The 22,187-nt window shown below is 41.9% G+C and overlaps 1 protein-coding gene across 1 annotated transcript in view; it reads left to right on the top strand.

Annotated features, from left to right (window-relative positions):
* Positions 1-22,187, top strand: part of NRDE2 (NRDE-2, necessary for RNA interference, domain containing) — a 39,116-nt gene that overhangs the window by 13,668 nt on the left and 3,261 nt on the right. Inside the window, exons 5-12 of the mRNA XM_020807590.3 lie at positions 172-631; positions 1,097-1,502; positions 6,715-6,848; positions 9,357-9,480; positions 13,262-13,437; positions 14,850-15,236; positions 17,287-18,197; positions 19,567-19,705. Of these exons, the coding sequence (XP_020663249.3) occupies positions 172-631; positions 1,097-1,502; positions 6,715-6,848; positions 9,357-9,480; positions 13,262-13,437; positions 14,850-15,236; positions 17,287-18,197; positions 19,567-19,705 (2,737 nt within the window). The remainder of the gene's footprint in view (positions 1-171; positions 632-1,096; positions 1,503-6,714; positions 6,849-9,356; positions 9,481-13,261; positions 13,438-14,849; positions 15,237-17,286; positions 18,198-19,566; positions 19,706-22,187) is intronic.

Genomic DNA, 22,187 nt, shown 5'->3' with positions numbered 1-22,187 from the left:
TGTACACCCAGGATCCCCAGCTAGCTCCAGGGAGAAGTTGTACTGAGAGTTTTAGTACAAAACAGTAGCTTTTCTAAGTCTCTGATCAGGATTTGTCTGAGAGTTGTTTCTTCAGCTCTTTCTCTCTCTATTTTCTTGGAAGGACTTAACGTTAATTGTTGTTTTTCAAAGATACAAGAGAAGAAGCAACTTCTGTCTTGGCATTGATTTGAAGAAGCAACATATTATCTGGGATACCTCAGCCACAGAGAAAAAGACATCTCATAAACGTCCAGAACGCTACTTTACCAAAGGAGGGCTGAAGCTCTTGAATGTAGATAGCATTTTCATCAACCATAAACATGAAGGTTCTTCTTCTGGTTCAGCTCCTTGGATACCAATTTTGGAACTGGACACAGATGATGCTCCTACTACAAGCCATGTAAACCCTTTGGGGATTTATGACCCACTGACCACATTATGGCTACAAGGAAAAGGTCCCCCAGAGCAAGAATCACTAAAGGAGCAGGAACCCCAAGGGAGCTCAAAAAATGGAAACTCCCTCCTAATAATGAAAGTGGAAGAATATAACCGGAAAATCAGAGAGAATCCCAGAGATGTCAAAATGTGGATGGATTTTATTTCTTTTCAGGTAACATGTGCTTTCATTGTGGGTTATGTTTTGGAAAGGTTTTTATGATATATTTGTAAATATATTAGGAACCATCCTAGGATATGGTATATGGATGCTAGAATGGAGACACTTTTGAACAAATAAAGTTCAGCAGAACCATTCCCTCATTGGTCACTTGTAGGAAAAAGGGTGTAATGTGTGAATGCATGAGCACAGATTTACCAGCAGACCAACAACTGACCTGCTCAACAACAACAACATTGCTGTAACCCCAGTCTTACTATTCTAATAGGAGGAAAGAGGATACAGAGCCCTTTGTCTGTTTCATTCGTCCTGAACCTTTCAGACATTGTTCATTTCCAAGCATCCACTTAAAAAACACTTAATGAACAGTGCTGTGGATGTTCTTCAGGAGAATGTGAATGCGCTCCACTCTTAATATTTTTGTCTTTTGATTATTCTTTTTCCTTCTTTCTTTTGAAGGATGAACTCATGACACGCCCCAGTTGCTACACAGTCGGTGAGGGTGAACGGGAGACAAGAAAGAAATCACTCAAGCTCATTTTGGAGAAGAAGCTAGCAATTCTGGAGAGAGCTATTGAAAGCAACCCAAACAACGTTGATTTGAAACTGGCCAGGCTAAAGCTTTGCACAGAGTTTTGGGAACCATCAGCTGTGATCAAGGAATGGCAGAAACTGGTTTTCTTACACCCGAACAACCCAGAGCTTTGGCAGAAGTACCTCTTGTTCTGTCAGAGCCAGTTCAGTACTTTTACTGTTTCAAAAATTCATAACCTGTATGGCAAATGCCTGAGCACTTTGTCGGCAGTACAGGATGGCAGTATGGTATCGCATCCAGTGCTGCCGGGCACAGAAGAAGCCATGCTAGGTAAGAGCATAGTATTTAACATTGTCTGATTGTCTTTCTCACTAACACTGAGGCATGTTTTCTAATAGTGCCCAGGCGTAACTGTGTTAGCCTGTTGGATCAAAAACAGTGAAGAATCTTGTGACAGTTTAAAGATTTACACATTTTATTCGTGAAGGCTTTCACAGCCGGGATCTAATAGTTGTTGTGGGTTTTTTCGGGCTCTTTAGCCATGTTCTGAAGGTTGTTCTTCCTAACGTTTCACCAGTCTCTGTGGCCGGCATCTTCAGAGGACAGCAACCTATGCTCTGGAGATGATGCTGGCCACAGAGACTGTCAAAACGTTAGGAAGAACAACCTTCAGAACACGGCCAAAGAGCCCGAAAAACCCACAACAACAATGTACACATTTTATTTGGCATAACATTCTGTAAAGATGCACCTTTAAAAAGTATGTATTCCATATCCATACGAGACACAATGACAGATGTTTATCTTCCAGAAGAGAGCAATATATCTGAAGGTTCTCAGTCATCCAGGTAAGTTATCTGGAAGCTGAGTCATGGCAACTGGACCTCTTTCTTATTAGGTTGAAACGTTTCGCTATTTGTGTTTCATTATTTGAAGGACAAAGGACACTCACATCTTGTGAGGACACTCACAAGATGTACTCATTTTGGAATGAGAGGATAAGTGGTTTGAGAGAAGGTGTCGGGGGGGCATACATGTTCATATAGAAAATCCCTTACTCAACAGGGGTGGAGGCCTTAGATACAATCTGTCTCTTATTTATCATTCTGCCTTTTCATCTGTTCCCAGAAATACCAGGGGCACACCCACCAGAAAGACCACTGTTAACACTACCCATGACAATGGGTGGAGAAGGACTGCAGAAGAGGGATTTGTCCATCTAATGAGCCTATTTAGATCATGCGGAAGTGAAACCAGCTAGAAGATATATCAGGGATCTCCTACCAACTCCTCAGACTGAAGAAGCTACAGTGGTGCCTCGCTTGATGGGGATAATCCGTTCCATTGAAATTGCTGTTAAGCGAAATCCTCGTCAAGCAAAATTTAAAAACCCATTGAAATGCATTGAAAACTGGTTCAGTGTGTTCCAATGGGCTAAATAATTCAGTGTGTGGCGAAGATCCTCCATAGGGCGGCCATTTTCCAGTGCCTGTAAAGCGAGGAATCCGTCCTAAAACACAGCGGGAAGCCATTTTGCACAGCGGGTGGCCATTTTAGAGCCGCCGATCAGCTGTTTCAAAATCACCGTCTAGCGAAAAATCGGTTCCCGAAGCAGGGAACCGATTATCGTTAAGTGATTTTCCCCCATAAGAACATCATTTTGATTGCAATAGCGATCGCAAAAACTTCATCGTAAAGCAGTTTCATCGTTTAATGAGGTAATCGTTAAGCGAGGCACCACTGTACTTGGATGAGTAGCAAAATGTTTCACCCTAATAAGAAAGAAGTCCAGTTGCCATGACTCAACTTCCAGATTCCAGAAGAGAGGTTGTAATCTCAAATAATGGAAATCGTCCAGTAGGTAGAATGAGTTGAGTTTTATTGGGAGGAATGATGGACTGCCCAGTTACAGGATAAGTTACCAGTTTTTTTCTCTGTGTGAGCTTGTCTCTTTCTGGTACACACTGAAGTGGACTCATTAATTGCTGAGTATAGAAATGAGCCTGCTAGATGTACAACTTCGTATATATCCCTCTCCTTAGTGTAGGCATACTTTGCCTAAGTAGGTGCATGAAAGGTAACAGAAATAAGCATTTAGTGTTTATTGTTATCATCACTTTAAATATCAGTGGAACAAGTTTGACCTATGAGAAATTTTTCCAGAGTGGAGTGTTCATTTTCATGGTTTGAGTCAGTTAGGTTCTCCTCCAGGTTATTCTGTTCTGTCTCACCACTGAACATGTGCAGGCCTTTGTGGGCTGTTTGTGGTTTTCTCCCTCTTCTGAAGTCCTTCAAGGATTTTTATGGGGGGGGGGGGTTTACATCTGCAACTTTTGCTATTCTCCCCAAACTTCTAATTGTAAATGGATAGTGACGTATTGACTGCATGAGCATTTACACTTTATCTTGAATTTATCTTCACCAGATTCCTTTCAAGGAATGCAGCAATGTTTTAAGAAGATTCAAAGTTACTAACAAAGCAATTTTTTTGATGCTGAAAAGTGCCAGGCTTGCAAGCACTAGAGCAAATTAGTTTTGACATGGCTATAAAAATAATACCCATGTTGGAAATCTGGTTGTTGTTTTGAAGATTTGTGAATATTCTTTTTTATCCATACCTCTAATGTGGACTAAATTTACCCTGACAGTGTCTCATTTACTTATTAAGAAAATTATACAATTGTCAGTCATTTATTAGTATATCATATTTCAAGCTTGGTTATGAAGATACTGTTGGGTAAACCAAGCTTCAGACAGCATTCTACAATTAGGGCTGGAAGCGGTCTGTGACCTAAGATAGCTTAAGGCTTCTGCCCCCTTGTGTTCACCTCTTGCATGGCTTGTCACACTCATCCCGTCAAGCCAGAAAACTATAGAAGCCAGATGGACCTCAAGGTCACTCTCTTCCAGCCTAGGACCTTTGGTATATTCCAATGCAGCCTGTGGCTGTAACTCAGTGGTAAAGTACATGCTTTGCATGCAAAAGGTTTCAGGTTCAATCCCTGGTATTTTAACACAGTGCATAGTTGAAATACAGGATTGATTGCCACAATATGTAGTAACAACTGCCAATTTGGACAACTTTCAAAGGAGATTAGGCAGATTCATGAAGGATGACACTATCAATGGTTACTAGTTATAATTGATGTATGTTCTTTCCGGTGCAAGAGACAGTATGCCCCTGTCTATCAGTTTGTGGCAAGCAAAGAGGTGCTGTTGAGTTCTAATCCTGCTTGTAGGCTTTCTGTAGGCATCTGGCTGGCTACTGTATGAATAGAATTCTGGACTTCAGAGGTCTACAGTCTCATCCATTATGGCTCTTCTTATGTTCATGTCTATATAATGCTCTAGAGTGGTGATTCCCAATCTTGGGTCCCCAAATGTTCTTGAACTATAGCTCCCACAAATCCTGGCAACTTGCAGCAAAGGTTTCTTGGAGTTTTCATCCAAAATAACTGGGGACCCAAGGTTAGGAACCACTGCTTTAAATGTTTGACCAGTGTCACAAATGTGAAGGATTGTGAAAGCTGCAGACCAACATCTGAAGGGACACAGTTCCTGCCTTGGTGTAGATGATAATGAACTAGATGGACCAGTGTTCTGATTTACTATATGTGAGAACAGAGGCGAGAGGATTGAAGCCCTCGCCGGAGTGTCGTCCTCCTCTAAGAACAAGAGGTGCAGACAGATTCTCCAGCCTCCCGTGTCATGAAAGTGCAGCAGGGAGTAGATACCCAGGACCTAGAATGGGGGATAACAAAGATATCAGTGTCTACCCAAACCGGGACTGAGAAGACGGGAACAGAAGAGAGGGGCAGACCGTTAGTGGAGGCGGGAAGTGTGGATATAAAAGGGAAGAGAGATGACATACCGGAGGGTTGGGAGTTGATTTGGATCGAAGATCCCTGGACAGGGAAATGTGAAAAGGTCCGGGTCTCGGGAAGAGGCCGACTACCGAAGGAGGAGAGGCTTGCCTCCTAAACCAGTGGTCCCCAACCTTGGGCCTCCAGATGTTCTTGGACTTCAACTCCCAGAAATCCTGGCCAGCAGAGGTGGTGGTGAAGGCTTCTGGGAGTTGTAGTCCAAGAACATCTGGAGACCCAAGATTGGGGACCACTGTCCTAGACCCTCTTACTGGGGGGAGTCCGAAGCCAAAGAGTGGTGATGGAGGTTAAGGGAAGAGAAAGAAGCAGTGGAGAGGGAGGAACGAGAAAGGAGGGCATGGCGTTTGGAGGAGCCTCGCTGGAGGAGGTATTCACCGGACCTTGGGACCCACTATCCGAGAGAGACAACCCCTTCGACTTGGAGGGAAGAGATGAGGAGACCCTTCCCTTGAGTGACACTGGTTTGGATTCACCGCACTATGAGGACACTAACCCTTTCATTAAAGGTCCATGGTATGAATCTGGTTACAACCCGTTTTTACAAGACTTATGGACACCCTCGTTTGACCCGTTGGCAACGAGAGATAACTTTGTTAAGAAGTTTAAAGTTGCAAAACCCACGTTGAATGTACCAATAAATCCCAGTTTTGAGTTCTTAAAGAAAGAGCGTCCTGTGTTTGTGTCTGACCAGCTGGAGGCCCAATTCGAACCCTCACACTATATGGCTGCTTTCTGTCTTGCCAAATTTTAATTCATTATTTGAACTCGCCTCTTGCTCCCAGATAAGTTATTCTGTAGCATTTTACTTCAGTCCACCTTTTAACAATTTTATCCTTTCCTCCATTTCTAATGTATTAGATGAATAGTCCACAGGCTTTTAATGTTAAAGTACTGTATACGTATCTTTGGATCCACTTATCATGGCTTTGCTTTTTCCACATCCAGCTTCCAGGTGACCCTCAGTCTATGACTTTGTAATGTCATAGACTGAGGGTCAAGAATGTTCTTGAATCTGCCTAGTCCATTGTGTTGGTTCTTAAGAACACCCTCATGTATGTCTTTGGATGCTAAGAAGTTACAGTTCAGCAGCTGAAATCCTATTGCACAGTTATGCAAAAGGTGAAAGTTTTATACAGTGAATTGACCCAAATAAAGAAACATTATCTGTTGCCCTCCAAGTTGTGTAACTCAGTGTGTAACAGATAGTGGCTGAGATCCAGTAATAAGTCATAGCAAGAGCAGGCTTCTTAAATCAGTAGAGGCTACAGAGGAGTTAACTTGACAAATCCCCACTGTTTCAATGGGCCTGTCCTATTTGCAACTTGCTTCTGAATTTCAGCCAAGGACTGTGAAGATTTCCTAACTTAGAGCACTTCTCCTCAGAAGCTATGCCTTTGCATAGCTGCAACAGGATCTTGGCCAGTATCTCCAAAAGCGAATGTGCTGGTTAGTTGCAAGATTGATGGGATTTATTGTCTCAGATAGAAGGCAGATAATTAACATGGAAATAAGGGTTACATTGATTATTATTTAATGTTACACAATGCAGTCTTGTGAGACTCACTAGAAATAGCAGCAGGAAAAAAGGATTAAAAGGTGTTTGGATCCTAAATCTCAAAGACCCCTTTTATGATTTTATTCTTTCTCATTCTTCCCAGCCATCTTTCTTCAACAGTGCCATTTCCTTAGGCAGGCAGGCCATTCGGAAAAAGCTGTCTCTCTCTTCCAAGCTCTGATTGACTTCACCTTTTTTAAGCCTGATAGCGTGAAGGATATGTCAACAAGGGGACAGGTAAGAATTAGAATTCTGATCCTTCATTTTTTACAGTCATTTTTCTTCATATTTTTTCTAATCTTTTCCACCAGCTCTGTAAAGCAAAAGTGAAAATGTAAATACCAGTCACGCAGAGAAAATAACAAAAATAGTGGCGCCCCATCCTGTGCTAATTAGAGCTTCACTAGGAGGTATGTGTGTGTTCTTTGTTGTCAAGTGGGAACTGACTAATAGTGACCTTAACAGGATTTTCAAAATAAGTAAGATATTTAAGGAGTGGCTTTACCAGTTCCACTCCCCAAGTGAATTTCCATGACCAAGTGGAGATTTGAACCTTATTCTCCAGAATCCTCATGTGTCACTCTATCCACTACACCACACTGGGAATCGCTACTCACGTATACATGGTGAAATTGCTTCCCAGGGAACTGAAGGCAATTTTTAGTCAAAATTTTTTTTAAACTGCCGTATGAGGTAATTGGGGGATCGAGGGGTGAGTGGAGAGATGTATTTAGGGGGCACATGTTGGCCACTGTGATATCCCGAAACCTCCCTCAGCTGCAACCTTTCAGTAGTATACAGGGAGCCCATAGATCTGCCTGTGCTACTTACTACACAGGGTGCTTTTCCTGTCCCCCCCCCCCCACACACACACACGGGGCTAGTGAGTTTGTCATACCCACCCCTACTATAAAGTCAGCTAATGTTGTTATTCTCCCATTTCACAGACTGGAGTGTTGAATCTGAGAGAGAGCAGCTTGCCTACAGCTGTCTAGTGAGTTCATGGCATTCACAGTATGCCAGATACAGGGTGAACATTGCAAGTGGTGGTTTTCTGCTGTGAGCTACTGCTCGTCTGGCTGCTTCACTGACTTAACTCAGAAGATGTACTCCTGTCTCTGTGAAGGAGAAATTGCTGGCCGTTTCATCCCCAACCCCTTTGTCATTTGACTGTATGGGTCATTTGCAGGTCACTGTCATTTCCAGCTGCCAGAGATGACTCTATTCCAGCTGGATTCAGTTTCTGATTTGTCCATTCAATATGTAAATAGGTTGAAGGGTGAAGTCAGTTCAGCATCTGCTATGCCAGGGTAACCATTTGCATGTAAAGACCTTTATTTTGCAACAAGCATTAGATGCCTGTGGCTCGGGAAGTATTTGTACAGTTTGGTAAGCCTATAAGGGGCTGCTGTATCTGGCATGGAGTTGTAATCTGCACGTCATAAACATCGAGAGGAGAGACTTTGCTTTAGCAGTGAATAGCATAATAATTGAATTCAGCTTGGAGAATAAACTTTTGTGCATATTAGGACTGCTTTGTTATTTATAGGTTGAATTCCATGAAGTCTAAATTTAAAATATATCAGTGGTAAGTATTTTTTCATCTCTGTTAGAGCAATGAAATGGGGACCGAAAAAGGAAATGTCATGGGGATGTGTGTCTTTATATTCATCTTTCCCTATTTTGTTGTTTGTTTTTCTTTTTAAGGAGTAGTTTGAATATAATCTAATGTGCATAAGACTGAAAAACTGAAGAATATACTTCCTGTATATGTGCTGCTAATAAGCTTAAGTGTTTTTACAGATAATCTATTACACACATCATTGTTTTCTCCAAGGTTAAATTAAATCCAGTCATAAGTTCTCTTCATTGAAAGCAAACAATACTGTAATGACATTTTCAAATGAAAAGTTTGTTAATGGTGGTGAAGGCTAGAGACATTATCAGTTTGTATCTCACCTTATGCATCTTATTTGGCTGGTTTGGATGAAAAGCTAAATGAGGGATTGACAGCTTTTGAAGATCAGGGGGACCATTTTTGCCCTACCTTGGCCAGGCATTCTTTAGTCATTTCTTTCAAGGATTAATCTGCAAAACCAGGGAAACACTTCAAAAATTTACAGAGAGAAGCCATGTTGGTTTGTGGTCTTTTGCAGCAAATCAGTGAAGAATCTTGTGGCATTTTAAGGACTAATATGTTTTATTTGGTGCATGCTGTTGTGGTCTGCAGCCCATTTCATCAGATGTCATCTGTGAAAGTACAGTGGTGCCCCGCATAGTGAGGTTAATCCATTCCGGATTAACCTTCGGTATGGGGAAACATCGCTAAACGGAACAGAAAAGTTCCAAATGGGCCCAAAACTCACCGTTCTGCGATGTTTCCCCATGTTCCGGTGGCCATTTTGGGTGTTCCGGCGGCCATTATGGATGTTCCAGTGGCCATTTTGGAACCGCCGAACAGTCGTTCCCCCATCGCAATGCGATAAAACATCGGTATGTGATCGCATTAGCAATCACAAAATCCGCATCGCTATGTGGATTCATCGTTAAACGGTGTGCTCGTTATGCGAGGCACCACTGTATATGCCAAATGAAATGTATTAGTCTACAACAATGTAGTTTTTGTCTTTACAGAGCATAAACAAAGAAATACTGCAGGCTTATTTGAAATGCATCTCCAACATCTTCCCTGCCTATAACATTGCATTTGAATCTTTGGTATGACATCTTCATCCCCAACTACAGGTGGAGTTCTTTGAACCATTTTGGGACAGTGGTGAGCCTCGGATTGGAGAAAAAGGGGCCAAGGGTTGGAAGGTCTGGATGCACCAGCAAGAAAAGGGCGGCTGGGTTGTTCTTAACCCACCTGGTAAATCTCTTTAATTTTGGATTTCACGGGTTGTGGGGGATCAGGTGTGTGCATAAGTCATGCTCAGTAACAGGAACATATTAAAATAAATTGAGAATTGGGATTTCACCAGTAGAAATGGGCAACTTAGTTCAATATATTTTTGAATATAAGTAGGTGACCTGTGTTTGCATTTTCCATCAGTATTGCTTTACAAGGTAAAAAGTTGAAGGGTTATGGATTGCCCAGAAGTGGCAGGTTTCAACTGCTCCAGGAGATCCAGTTTAAGTCCTCACAAAACTGGGAAACTCAGTGAACAAGTCCTTCTCTTTTAAATTTGAACTTCCTCATAGGGATGTTTTTAGGATTCAGTAGCGATGAGGAGAGCCGTGTGCTGTGTCATAGCTTAGGTATATGTGGAGAGCAGTGAAGTAGAAGTATGAATAATACATAAATGTTAGTAATTAAACATTCATCCAAAATCATGGGTTTGATTTGGAAGTGAACTTGTGAAGACTAAAAGGAGTGAAATCATAGATGAGGTTTTTTCATTTCATTTTGTTAAGATTTCTGGTGTAATATAATTACGTAAACTTAAATACCCCTTTAAAGTCTCCTTTTTGAATCTAGTGATGCACTTCTGCAACATCTTGCCTCTCCCGTCAGAATGTGTACATCTCCCACACTTCAGCCCCCCAGGCACCCCAAAAGACCTGCTCTGGCGAACTTAGAAATCCACTGGAACAGGAATTATGGTACAACAGAGGCCTATAGCAGGAAAGGGAGGAAAAGAAGGTCACTATTCAAGTGGTGCTGGATACCGGACAACCTAACAGTTCCCTCTTTTCCCCACCTCTTGCCTACCTCTGGTCATAGTCTTTATGTTGGTTCTGTTTTTTTCTCTGTTGCTTATCCAAGATTGGTTCATTCATAGCAGGTGTGGGCAACTCACCTTTCTGTGAACCTGCCTGCCCTTTTTGTGACCATGCATACCCACAGTTTGATGGCACTTCCATCCAGCACGAAAAGAAGTGCAACGTGAAATTTGGCATTGTTACTAAACTACTGACTTTCTTCTTCTCCTCCTCCCTTCCAGAAGGAAGGAAGACTAGGCCCAGTCAGGGTTAAATGGTATGGGACTCCATTCTGGCATCCTCCTGAATCATAGAGAGTTGCTATGTTTTCCCTCTTAACTCCAGCTGCAACAGTAGCAGTTTCAGGCATCATACTGGTGCAATGCCATTGGGCGTAAGGGTGGGCAACACATTCCCCCTATTGGAAATTACAAAAGCAGCAAAATCAGGGAGCTGAACAGGGAACAGATTGGATTTGTCTTCGGTGTAGAAGGGTTTGTCACTCTCGAATTGGCCTCCTCAGCCACACTAGACGCTATTCCAAATCCTCCATACAGAACAGGTTACCATAGTCTCTCAAGACTGAAGGATGCCTAATGTAATGTAAATACTGTAGTTTGTCACCCCTGATCAGGATGGCTCTTCGCTATCTGCAGAATAGAGAATACTCAGTTTGCAACGTTCATTATTTCTCTTCTATTGCAAATAAAAGGAAGCTTTTCAGTAGACTATAGGCTGAGTGGGAAAAAAAGAGGCAAATCCAGGTGAAGGGCGGATAAAATAGAAATACTGAAAGCAAAAGTGGCAGATTAAAATGTCTCAACATGATTAAGTGTATGGAAGCTATTTTGAAATTTGTGTGACTCGAGTGCTGTTTTTATACATGCCTGATACTTACTCCACCTAAGGTTTTGGCACTTAGATCTTGATTGTGGATGAGGGATTGGGGTCTTGTGGAACACCACACTGTGAACAGGGGATGTGTCTTGGATCGGGATAAGCAATTTATTCTTCTTTGAGCACCATGCTGAAATCTGTTCTGGAATAAGATAATTTCCCTGTTGTTACATGACATTCAGGTAAATGGCATGGTGACTATGAATATTAAGCTCTGAGTGGTGGACATATCACAGTGTTTGCCTCACTTCTTTGTGACGTGTGAAGCAGCTTAAAACCGTATTGTTTTAAATTGTTATAGGCTAGTTAGGTAATCTGTGTCTCTGCCCTGGTCTGACCTCTAAAGTTTCTAGTCAGCCATTTGTACAGTGGTGCCCCGCATAGCGACGATAATCCGTTCCGAAAAAATCATCGCTATGTGGATTCGTTCCTATGCGGGGCAAAAAAGCCCATAGGAACGCATTAAAACATGTTTAATGTGTTCCTATGGGCAAAAAACTCACCGTTATGTGGAAATCCTCCATGCGGCTGCCATTTTTGCTGCCCGGAAAGCGAGGAAAGGGTGCGAAAACACAGCGGGTGGCCATTTTGGAACCGCCGATCAGCTGTTAAAAAACACATCGCTATGCGAAATTGTAAAGCGATGTTTTACCATTAGAAACATCACAATGCGATCGCTTTTGCGATCGCAAAAACATCACTATGCAGATTCGTCGTTAAACAAATCGCTTGTTATGCGGGGCACCACTGTATTTGGTTTCTAAAACAGTGGTTCTTCATGTTGAGTTGCATGGCATAAGACTGATGCCATCAGCCAGGGTGATTTTTAAAAAGAAGTTAAAACATTTTTGCCTCTTGTCCCAAGGCTGCCACAGTCCTAAGTAATTTTTTTCATTATCGGGAACCCACGAGGGCCATGGGATGGGAGGGGAGAAATCTTTAGTTCCTGAAAATTGCCAGTACAGAGATGACTACAGCAGCTGTGGCAATTTCCTGTAATTAAAGACTTCCTTCTGCTGTCTTGCAGCACCCACAGTATCCCAATGGTGGGATCACAGGAGCTTCTGGACTGGAAGAAAAAAAAATTCCCCCAAAAAAGACCCAGCTGATGATATCATCAGCCTTATGCCATGGAACTTACATGGACAGGATTTCACTCAGTGTTGAGTTAAATGTTAGCTGTTGCCTAAAAGCTTTTATCTCTGGTCGTGGGTGGGCAATGTTGTGCTCTCCAGATGTTTTTGACTACAGTTCCCATAATCCCTGACAGCTGAGTGTGTTGGCTTAGATTAGTAGGAGTGGGAATCCAAAATATCTATAGAGTACCAAGGTTATGCCTACCTCTGGTTTAGAGAAAGTAGTGTTTTAAAGATGACCAAATTAATTAAGGCATGAAATTTATGTGGACTATAGTCCATTTCATCAGATGTATCTATGTGCTGTAATAAATGTGTTAGCCTTTAAGGTGCTACAAGAATTCCTCTAGTTTTACTACAGACTTAGTCCAACTATTCCTCTGGTAATTGGTAAAGCCAGTCTAAAATGTATGAATAGCTTGTGGTATTCCAGTTAGTTAGACTCCACCTCCATCATCCCAAACTATTAGCTCTGTTGATGAAAGCTAATGGGACTTGATATTTTTTGTAATAAATGTTGTCCTGTGCATGAATTCTGCCTGTTACCTCAGGGCTGAAAGCTTGGGAGGAAATACTGTGGGTTTTTTTTTTTTTTTTTTTTTTGCATGCTGTGCTTCCACTATCTCCATTCTTCAATCTTCATCCTTTTCCTGGTGAGCATTAATGTTTGAAGTGGCCATCTACTCATGCCTGCCTAAACAGGAGATATCTCCATCAGCAGACAAAGCTTAGCATGTTGGGGTTGGGTCTTGTATGAACATGTGTGTCCTTTGTCCACTTCTGTCTCAAAATATGAATTTATTGCACAAAACTTTTTCATGGAGAGCAGATTTTTAATATTATTCATAAGTTCAGCTCAACTTTTTAGAATAGATTGGATTTTGAAACTGTTGCTTTGCCTTGTCTTTTGTATAGATGGAGATGAGGAAGACCTAGAAGACGAAGAAGAAGATTTAAAGGATAGATCTTTACCCAAGTGGCAACATTGGCTTCGTATTGAGCGCTCACGTGAAGAAAGGCATTGGGTGCCCTGGCGGCCAGACAAAACTAAGAAACAGACATTAGATGATTGTGAAGATCCAGAGAGACAGGTTGGTAGGACAATAAAACTAAGGCCTGCTGCTTTCAAGATTACTTATATAATGTTCTGGTGAACGCACCTTTGTCTTAAGACATGCAGAGGCATTATAAGAATACTTGGCACTTGCTTCCCTCAACTTTGTGGTGTGAACAAATTTGAAACTTATCTAGTCAATTATCTTCATGGGAACTGTGCATGTGGACCAGCTTCTATGGTTAAAATAAGATATGCCTGACATTTATTTGACTGACTTTAACTTTTGATAGTGTCATCAGCCTACAATATTACTATTTGATTTAATTTAATTTAAAGTTTCCTATTCCTTTTCCTTTGGGTTCTGAGGCACACTAGGGATCCTTTTTGACTTAGGGAAGTCTTTGAGGGTCTCGGAACAGGGGGAGACTTTAATATTGAACAGTCACCACTGGATGGCTGGCAGCCATCTTGATGGTGGCAATCCAGAAGTGGTTTCCCAATATTAAAAGCTCCTCCCACATCTGTCCCAAGGATCCAAATTTTATTGTATTTATTTATTTAAAATATTTGTACCTTTCCTTTCTTTTAAAAAAGGACCCAGGGCAGCTTACATAATTAAAAACACAATATTAAAAAGCAATAACAGTTAGTTAGTCAAATATTAAAGAAGAATTGATAACATTATATTTAAAATGTGAGGTTACAAAAAACAGATTTAAAACACCGAAAAGGCTTTAAGAAACTTTACCTTTGCCCTAGTGTTAACCCAGTCTGAGTGTGCTTCAACTATCTTGCTTCTTTGCTTTCCATTTCCTCTGCTTCACTGCCCTTTCAGGCTTGTTTCCTCTGCTTTGAATATTGGATTGCGTGCACCTTGACCCAGTGACCCTGTAGTGTGAAAAATCACAACTATACTGATGAACTAGGAGCAGAAATAGCGATGGCATGTTGTTCTTGTTGCTGTCGTTACATTATTACTCTCAACGCTGTTACTACTATTCATCCCTTCCACCAATTGTAACCTAAACTGAAATTTTGTAGTCTTGTGTCATTTTGAAAAAAATAGCTTCCGTTGCTAATGTGTGCATTGCTTCAGCATGCCATTACAGTATTTTTATTCTTCTTGAATGGAACTTTCCAGCCTCTGACTCTTGGTTGGAGACCTTGGTTGAAATCCTGTTGCACAGTTGAACAGACCCAAAGGGGATGACAATAATGGTTTGCCACTGATCGAAGGCCATTTTAGGGTGCACACAACTTGGTACACAATGCAACAAATGTACGTGCACCTAGAAATCACCAAAGGAAGCCTTTAATTAACAGCAGTTTGCTGCTGCTGACATCGTCACCATTGTATGCGTGGAGCTGCACAACAGGATTTCAGCCATTCCCCCACCCCCAAAGTTCCTCCCATTTAGGTGTTAACTGCATTTTAATCTTTTGCAGGTTGTGTTTGACGATCTTGGCCCATCATTAATAAAAATTTCCAACTCAGACCTTCAGTTCCAGCTGCTGTGTTCATTCTTACAGTTCTTGGGAGTACCATGTGTGTGCCAGCTCCTCCCATCTTTTGTCTACTTAGCAATGGATGAGAACAACATTTTTGACAACAGGCAACACAGTCAAGGGCCTCTGACCTCTTTTGATTTGCCAGTCTCTGGAATCAGTCCTATAGGTTGCATGGACTCTGTGATTCAAGGAGGAAAGCAGGTGGGCCACCCAAAGGAAGGGGAAGAATTCATCCAGAATTTATTCCATGTGATGCTGCCCCTATTTTCAGGAAAAGAAAAATCTGACCTCTCTGTTTTTTGGCTTCAGTATGAAATTTCTAAGGTAAGAACCTTGTTGTCGTCTTAGTCTCCTATAAATAGCAAACTTACATGTAAATATGCCGTACTTGTGCATCTCTTTCTATCCCCTCTCCCTAGTACATAGGTTACTAGATGACCTGGCTAGTCAGAGGTCTCACATTGATCTATGTGAGCCTTTGCAGCGGTAAAACACCGTTTTTTCCCCAACCTGGAGACACGGGGTCTGTTATAGTTTTTTTGATTGTAGAGCCTTCTCACCTCTTATGGAAAAGTTAAATGGATAGAACCATCTTTGCTATTTTGGATGGAGACATATTCGGAAAAATAAGGCTTTGCTGTTGCTCACTGCCACATTCATAGAACGGCACATAGGTATTGTCGTGATGACAGTTATTCAAGTTGTGTATGAATTGGCTGTATGCTTATTTGAATGGGAAAATGACTAGGGATTGGTGTGTGGATGATTGCATATTCTAAATAGCATATGAATGTCCATTTGTGAGGGAATTGCTAAAACAATCTGTCAGGTTTTCACTTACATGTAAGTTCTAGACACTGCACTTTAAGAAGGATGCCAATTAGACATGTTTTTTTTTTTCTGTCTAACCCTCCATGAATTGACGAATAAATTCATGTTTCGTCGGTTCATGGGGGGAAGCTTTGTGCTTCATGATTCATCATCTTTAACAGATCATGAAGCAGGACTTCTCGCCAAAATGGTGAGTCTAATGGCAATAAATTGGAGCGAGTTCAGAGGAGAGCAACTAGGATGATCGGGGGACTGGAAACCAAGCCCTGTGAGGAAAAACTGAAAGAACTGGGTATGTTTAGTCTTGAGAAAAGAAGACTATGATAGCACTTTTCAAATACAGATGAAGGACAGCATCTGTTCTCGTTCATCCCAGAGTTCAGGACACGCAACGAGTGTGTTAGAGGAAAGCAGATTTAGGTTGAATATCAAGAAAAACTTCTTAACTGTTAGAGCAGTACGACCCTGGAACCAATTACTCTGGGAGGTGGTGAATGCTCCAACCCTGGAGGCATTCAAGAGAAAATCGGACAACCATCTGTCAGATCTGCTTTGACTTGGATTCCTGCATTGAGCAGGGGGATTGGACTCGATGGCCTTATAGGCTCCTTCAAACTCAGTTATTCTGTGAAATTGTATCGAAGTGCTAATACAATGACAGGAAAATTCTTAGGCTCACATACTCTTAAGTGTATCAATTGGTTTGTCTGTCTCAAGCAAGGGTGAACAATTTCATTGCGTCCAGGGAAAAGTTGCTCTCTTGGGAGCAACTGGGGCTTCTGCAGAAGCCAAAATTGCAATAAATATAAAACAAAATGAAGCCAGAATTGACTGGAGATTGATTTCCAGCTTTGAAAAACTAATATTTTGAGGTGATAAATAGTACAAAGGGGACCATGACCTACATAAGAGATCAGTTGCCTTTCTTGTAGGGGAAAAAAGAGAGGGCAAGAAGGAACAGGGGTGCTACATAAATTGCCCTGCATGGCCTTAGGCTTTCATGGCCTCTCCTCCCTACCAGCATTTGTAGCTTGTTCTCCAGCAGGAAGTGTCTGGCAGTTTGCATATTATTTTTTTAAAAAGCAGGAATTGCTGACCTCAGGCAGAAACAGCAAAGATAAATACTATACCTGTCTCTGTTTTAAGCATTTATGTGTATGGAATTCTTGACAGGTCTCTGATGCAATGGCTTATAGGCTAAAGGCCACAAAAAATGCAAAATGACATGTGAAACTGGATAGTAGCGAACCTTGTACGTATAAGGAGGTGGGACAATAACTGAAGCCACAGATACTGGCTATTATTTTTGTTTGCTAAAAATGCAGAAATCTGCTTATGAGTGCCTAAAGGGGGAGAGATTTTTCTGTAAAACAAGAATCCATCCACTCACATATTTTGCCAGCCCTCCTCCTCATTTTCTGTAAATTGGAGGTGACAAGAAAGGATTAGGGGCGGTGGAAAGTATCCTCAGACTGTCTGCCATTATCCATTTTTACTCTAGGGTTGTATTATATTAAATTTAATTTATTATGTTATCCTGCAGGTTGTTCGGTGTTTGAAAATGGGAAACAAAAAGCGACTAAAACTGCAAGGAAAGAAAAGTAAAAAATTAGCCAAGACTCTTCTTAAAGCTCCTGACAATCGGAATGATGTTTCTCTTTGGCAACTTTATGCCTACCTGGAATGGGTACTTGGCAACATAGATGACGCGAGAAAAGTTTTTGATACATCTCTCAGTGCAGCAGGAGCAGCTGGGATCAAAAGTCCCCAGTTCTGCCACCTTGGCCTGCTTTATGCCGAACTGGAAACAGAATTACAAGGGAGTCCATCAGGAACTCTTGAGTCTCGTGCTACTCACATACTGACTAGTCTGGCTGAGAGGGGGCCTTACATGCCTTACAGTGGACAAGTATTATCCGTGAACATCTTGAAAGCACGGAAGACGTACGAACATTTGCTCCAAGATTACTTAAATGAGAGCTCCTGCTCTAATCAAGACCATATTGGCAGTTCCACCCACCTGGTTGGTTTTACTGGCTGTTACATCCTTTTCCAGTATTTAACCCTTGGGATTGATTCTGCACTATCCATATACAGGAACGTTTTTGAGAAACTTAGAGGCAAGGAACTTGGTGAAAAGCTAGGCGACCGGAATGTTGCCACGATTCTTGAATCTATCACGCTGATGCATGCAAGTTTGCTCCAGTATCACATGAAAAAGAGCGTCTATCCTTTGAATCCCCTTCGCGAAGCTTTGTTGGAGGCTTTGAAGAGGTATCCTAGCAACCAGTCCCTCTGGAGGACATACATCCAGATCCAGAGCAAGTCTCACAATGCTAGCAAAGCACGGCGTTTTTTTGATGGTGTCACACGAACAACAAAATCGCTGGAGCCCTGGCTGTTTGCCATCCAAGCGGAGCAGATAAGGAAGAAACTGGTTGAAAATGTCCAGAGGTAGTATCACTCCTACAAGTGATGTTCTTTGGTGATGGTAATTACCCAGCAATAGGCAAAATGCAGCCCTGCAACTGTTGTTGTGCTGTGGCTGTGGACAGCCCTAACTGGAGGAGCCAACAGTGATGAAAACAGTGGCCATTCAGCAAGACCTGGAGGGCTACACTTTGTCCACTGCTGTTGTAAACTCGTGGAATTTGCACAAGCCACTTTCACGTCCTTTCACAAAAGTTACTTACATAAGTTTTTTTTTTAATCTTGTCCCGCTTTCTAGACATTTGGGATCTGACTTTGGGCAAAAATGTACCATGAGCTCCATGATCTAATGGAGGTTTAGCTATGTATTTTCCATATCACAATTCAGCATTGAAGCCACTAAATCATACTGTGTGTTTCCTAATGTAACCCTAATAGCCATTTCCATTTATTTTTCTGCTCAGAAATAAATATGCAGCACTGGAGGGTAGGCAGCCTGGAGCCTTCTTAATGTTTTGGGCTGCATGAGTCCCAAGTCAGCAGCACCAAGAGTGAGGGGCTATTGGGGTTTTAGTGTACAACATCTGGATGACACCAGCTTCCCTACCCATATTATGCAGCATAAAGGAGATTGTCTGGTTCTGACTCAAGTGTTTTGTTATTATTTATTTTGGATATTGCTTTTCTGACTCTTAGGGCCCTCAGTGATGTACTGTACAGTGAAATTACATTATGAAAACAGAGTTTTAAAAACTATTGAAAACAGACTTTTAAAAAACCATTTGGGCTTTAAAACAATACTTTTATATTGAGCTGAGATATAAATTGGAAGCCAGTGCAATATGATTAAGTTTGGTGATGTCTCGTCCCTGAAAGTGCATGCCAGATAACAGTCTGTCCATTGCAATTTGCATTAGGTATAGTTTCTGAATAGTTGCCAAGGGCAGCCCCCTGTAGAGCACATTGCAGTAGTCTACTTGAGAGCTAATTAAGGCTTAGATCACTGTAGTCAAGTCAGCCATCCATAGGAAGGGATATAGTTGCCAAGTTGCCAGACAAGCTAATTGTAATTTTGAAAGCTTTTGGCATTACGGTAAAATATGTCTGCTGAAATTGCTTTTCATAATCAAAACTCAGCATTTGGGTAATTTTTGTAGTCACAGATCTTGGAAATGTTGCTGTTTGGACTACAATTTCCAACCCCCCCCTGTCAGCATTAATCCATTTTGACTGTCAGTACAGGCTTTGGAATTGTGATGACGCCATTGTTTCAACAGTGAAGGATTAGCCAATACCACCTTTTCTCTTTGACTTTTTAATGAAAAACTAGCAAAAAAATAACCATACATTGTTGATTCTCTGATAATTTTGTTCTGCTTTTCCTTCATTTCAGGGGAGTTACTGGAGATATATATGCAACAATCCCTGAAACTGGGTTAACAAATCGGATTAAAGCTTTATTTGAACATGCAATTGAGACTGAAAATGGGGCTCATTGCCCATTGCTGTGGAGGCTATATATATACTTTATGGTGAGAGAGAATCCCCATATATACTAACCTTTCCCAACTAATCCTGTAGGAGGTGATTCTTTAATGTTGATGTATGGATTAAAAATTCTCAGAAAAGTACGTTTTAAAAAACAGTCATTGGACCACAGAATTATTGAAAATCTGATTTTATATACAAAATATATCAATTTTGAAACTAGGTTTTTCTATATTCATGTAAGGGAAGTGAGATTTGTCACCAGCTCTGCACAATATTCCCCCATCATTCTTTTGGAGTCCCAAACCCCAGAAGCAGATTTTTCATGTGTTGTGTATGCATGAGTATATACAGCAAAGCAAATAAAATAAAATAAAATTAAAAATAATTTTAAAAAGCAAAGGATGGTGCTTATATACTGCCCCATAGTGCTTAAAGCACTCAATTATGCAGGCTACATATTGCCCCCTCCCCACTCACCCCTGCAAGCTGGGTACTCATTTTACTGACCTCAGAAGGATAGAAGGCTGAGTTAAGGAGCTGGCTTCCTGAGATTGAACCCCGGGTCATGAGCACAGTTTGGGCTGCAGTGCAGCAGTTTAACCACTGCGCCACGAGGCTCCTACAGATCAGTAATGGAAAACTGATTTAGTACAGAGAGGGAGATCCCTGCCACAGCCCCTCTGTACCAGTTGGGAGGACCACAGGGGTTGTGACTCTCTTTGCTCCCTGTCACGACCGTCCTACAAGCTAACACGTCTCAGTACCCGGTCGCTCATCATCAGTCTCTGACATGCCTCTTGCATGTACCTAGATTATGTACCCAATCTCAGGCACTCACCAGGTCCTTTACTACGCTGCCACCAGTTGATCTCTTTACCAGCTATGTTTACTATGAAAGAATGAGGTCCATTGAGTACTTAACTTTGAAATAACAACAGGTTTATTGGTTACAAGTGGTTTCAGGAATAGCTCTTAAGCACATTCTTAAAGTTAAACCAAGCATCCCGTCCCGTATATTTCTTTAATCTCTTCTGTACTTAACTAATGCAGATAACACTCTGACTGTTCACTCCCTAAAATCTCTCTCTGACACAAAACTCCCAAACTAATTTTCCCTCTAACTGACTTCTCACGTCAGACTCTCCTCTCCGACTTAAACTGACTGAACTGACTCACCCCTCCCTTCTGTTCTCTCTGGCTCCGCCTCCCAACCACTCTCATTGGTATATGCAAATAACCTACTACATGAGCCATAGCATAGCATAGGCATCCTTCAGTCTCGAGAGACTATGGTAACATGCTCTGTATCAAGGAGTGTCCTCTCGAGAGCATGAAGCCTGGGTAAAGTAATATGGAGGATAGGCTGTTACCCAAGCAGCAGATCACCCCCTCCACGTTGCTGAAATGGTCCAGTGGAAAGGCAAGAGCCAATACAACTGGTTCCAGCAACATCACAGGAGTTGGGAGAACGACACGAACTGCCTTTGGGACTCCAGCTCCAGATTTTGCCTCTAGGTTAACTCCTGAAGCCTTTTCCATGAGTGGATATAGCCACAAGGCAGTGGAGGTTTGAAATTGGAGTTTTCCTTCTCCAAGATGGGCTGACTTCCATGGCTGATGAGCTACACCTAACTGACCTGCTCTTTAATAGTGCAGAAGTACGATCTGACCCTTAAAACTTTCCTGCCTCCCAGGTTTATGCAAATCTAATTGGCTTTCCTATTTACCATATTATGGCCAGAGACAGAATCAGAGAAATTGAGAATTTTTGGTCCTGGGACACACTCATTTAAAGCAAAAAGTCCCATCCCCTAGGCCCCACCCCCAGGGGCTGATCTGCAGCAGACATTGATTATCATAGAATAGTGAAGTTGGAAGGGGTCTATAAAGCCATCAGTTCCAACCCCCTGCTTGATGCCGGCATACAAATCAAAGAATATTTGCTGGCTGGTTGTTTAAGGTTCGCTTGAAGGCCTCCATTGGTGAAACACTCACCACCTCTCGAGGTCATTGGTTCCACTGTCTTACTGCCCAAGGCAGGGTGATCGCTACCCTCCCCACCTGCTTTCCCCACACAGGGAAGAGGTAGAGGGGGCAGAGTTCACTCACCTGGTGCCTTGGAAGCTGATAGGACCCTGAGCTTGGAAGCCAGCCATTGAGGTGCTTCCTAGGTGTACTCAGATTCTCAGCTCCCTCACTTTCCATGGGCTGATCAAGGGAAGGAAGAGTAAACATACTCAGGGTGCAAAAGGAAAATGCTAATTTACTTCATTTGTTTTCTCCCTTGGGAGACAAGAGGGGAGGGGAGAGGACAAGCTGAGCACACAAATATGTACACAAAGCATGTACACTGCTTACATGTTTGTGTGCTCAGCTTTTCCTCCCTTTTGGCATTGTTTGAAGAATCACACACTTGAACTGATGTAACAGTACTTTAAAAAAAGTAGAAGCTTGAGCAGCTGAGTGGAAAAACTACAGATTTGTTGGGGAAGGGGGCTTTAGGCTGTTTCTTACTTCCTTTTG

This window comes from Pogona vitticeps, chromosome 1 (genome assembly GCF_051106095.1).
Source record: "Pogona vitticeps strain Pit_001003342236 chromosome 1, PviZW2.1, whole genome shotgun sequence".
NCBI classification, from domain to species: Eukaryota; Metazoa; Chordata; class Lepidosauria; order Squamata; family Agamidae; genus Pogona; species Pogona vitticeps.
The sequence above is the reverse complement of the archived record's forward strand: the minus strand, read 5'-3'. Positions and strand labels throughout refer to the sequence as shown.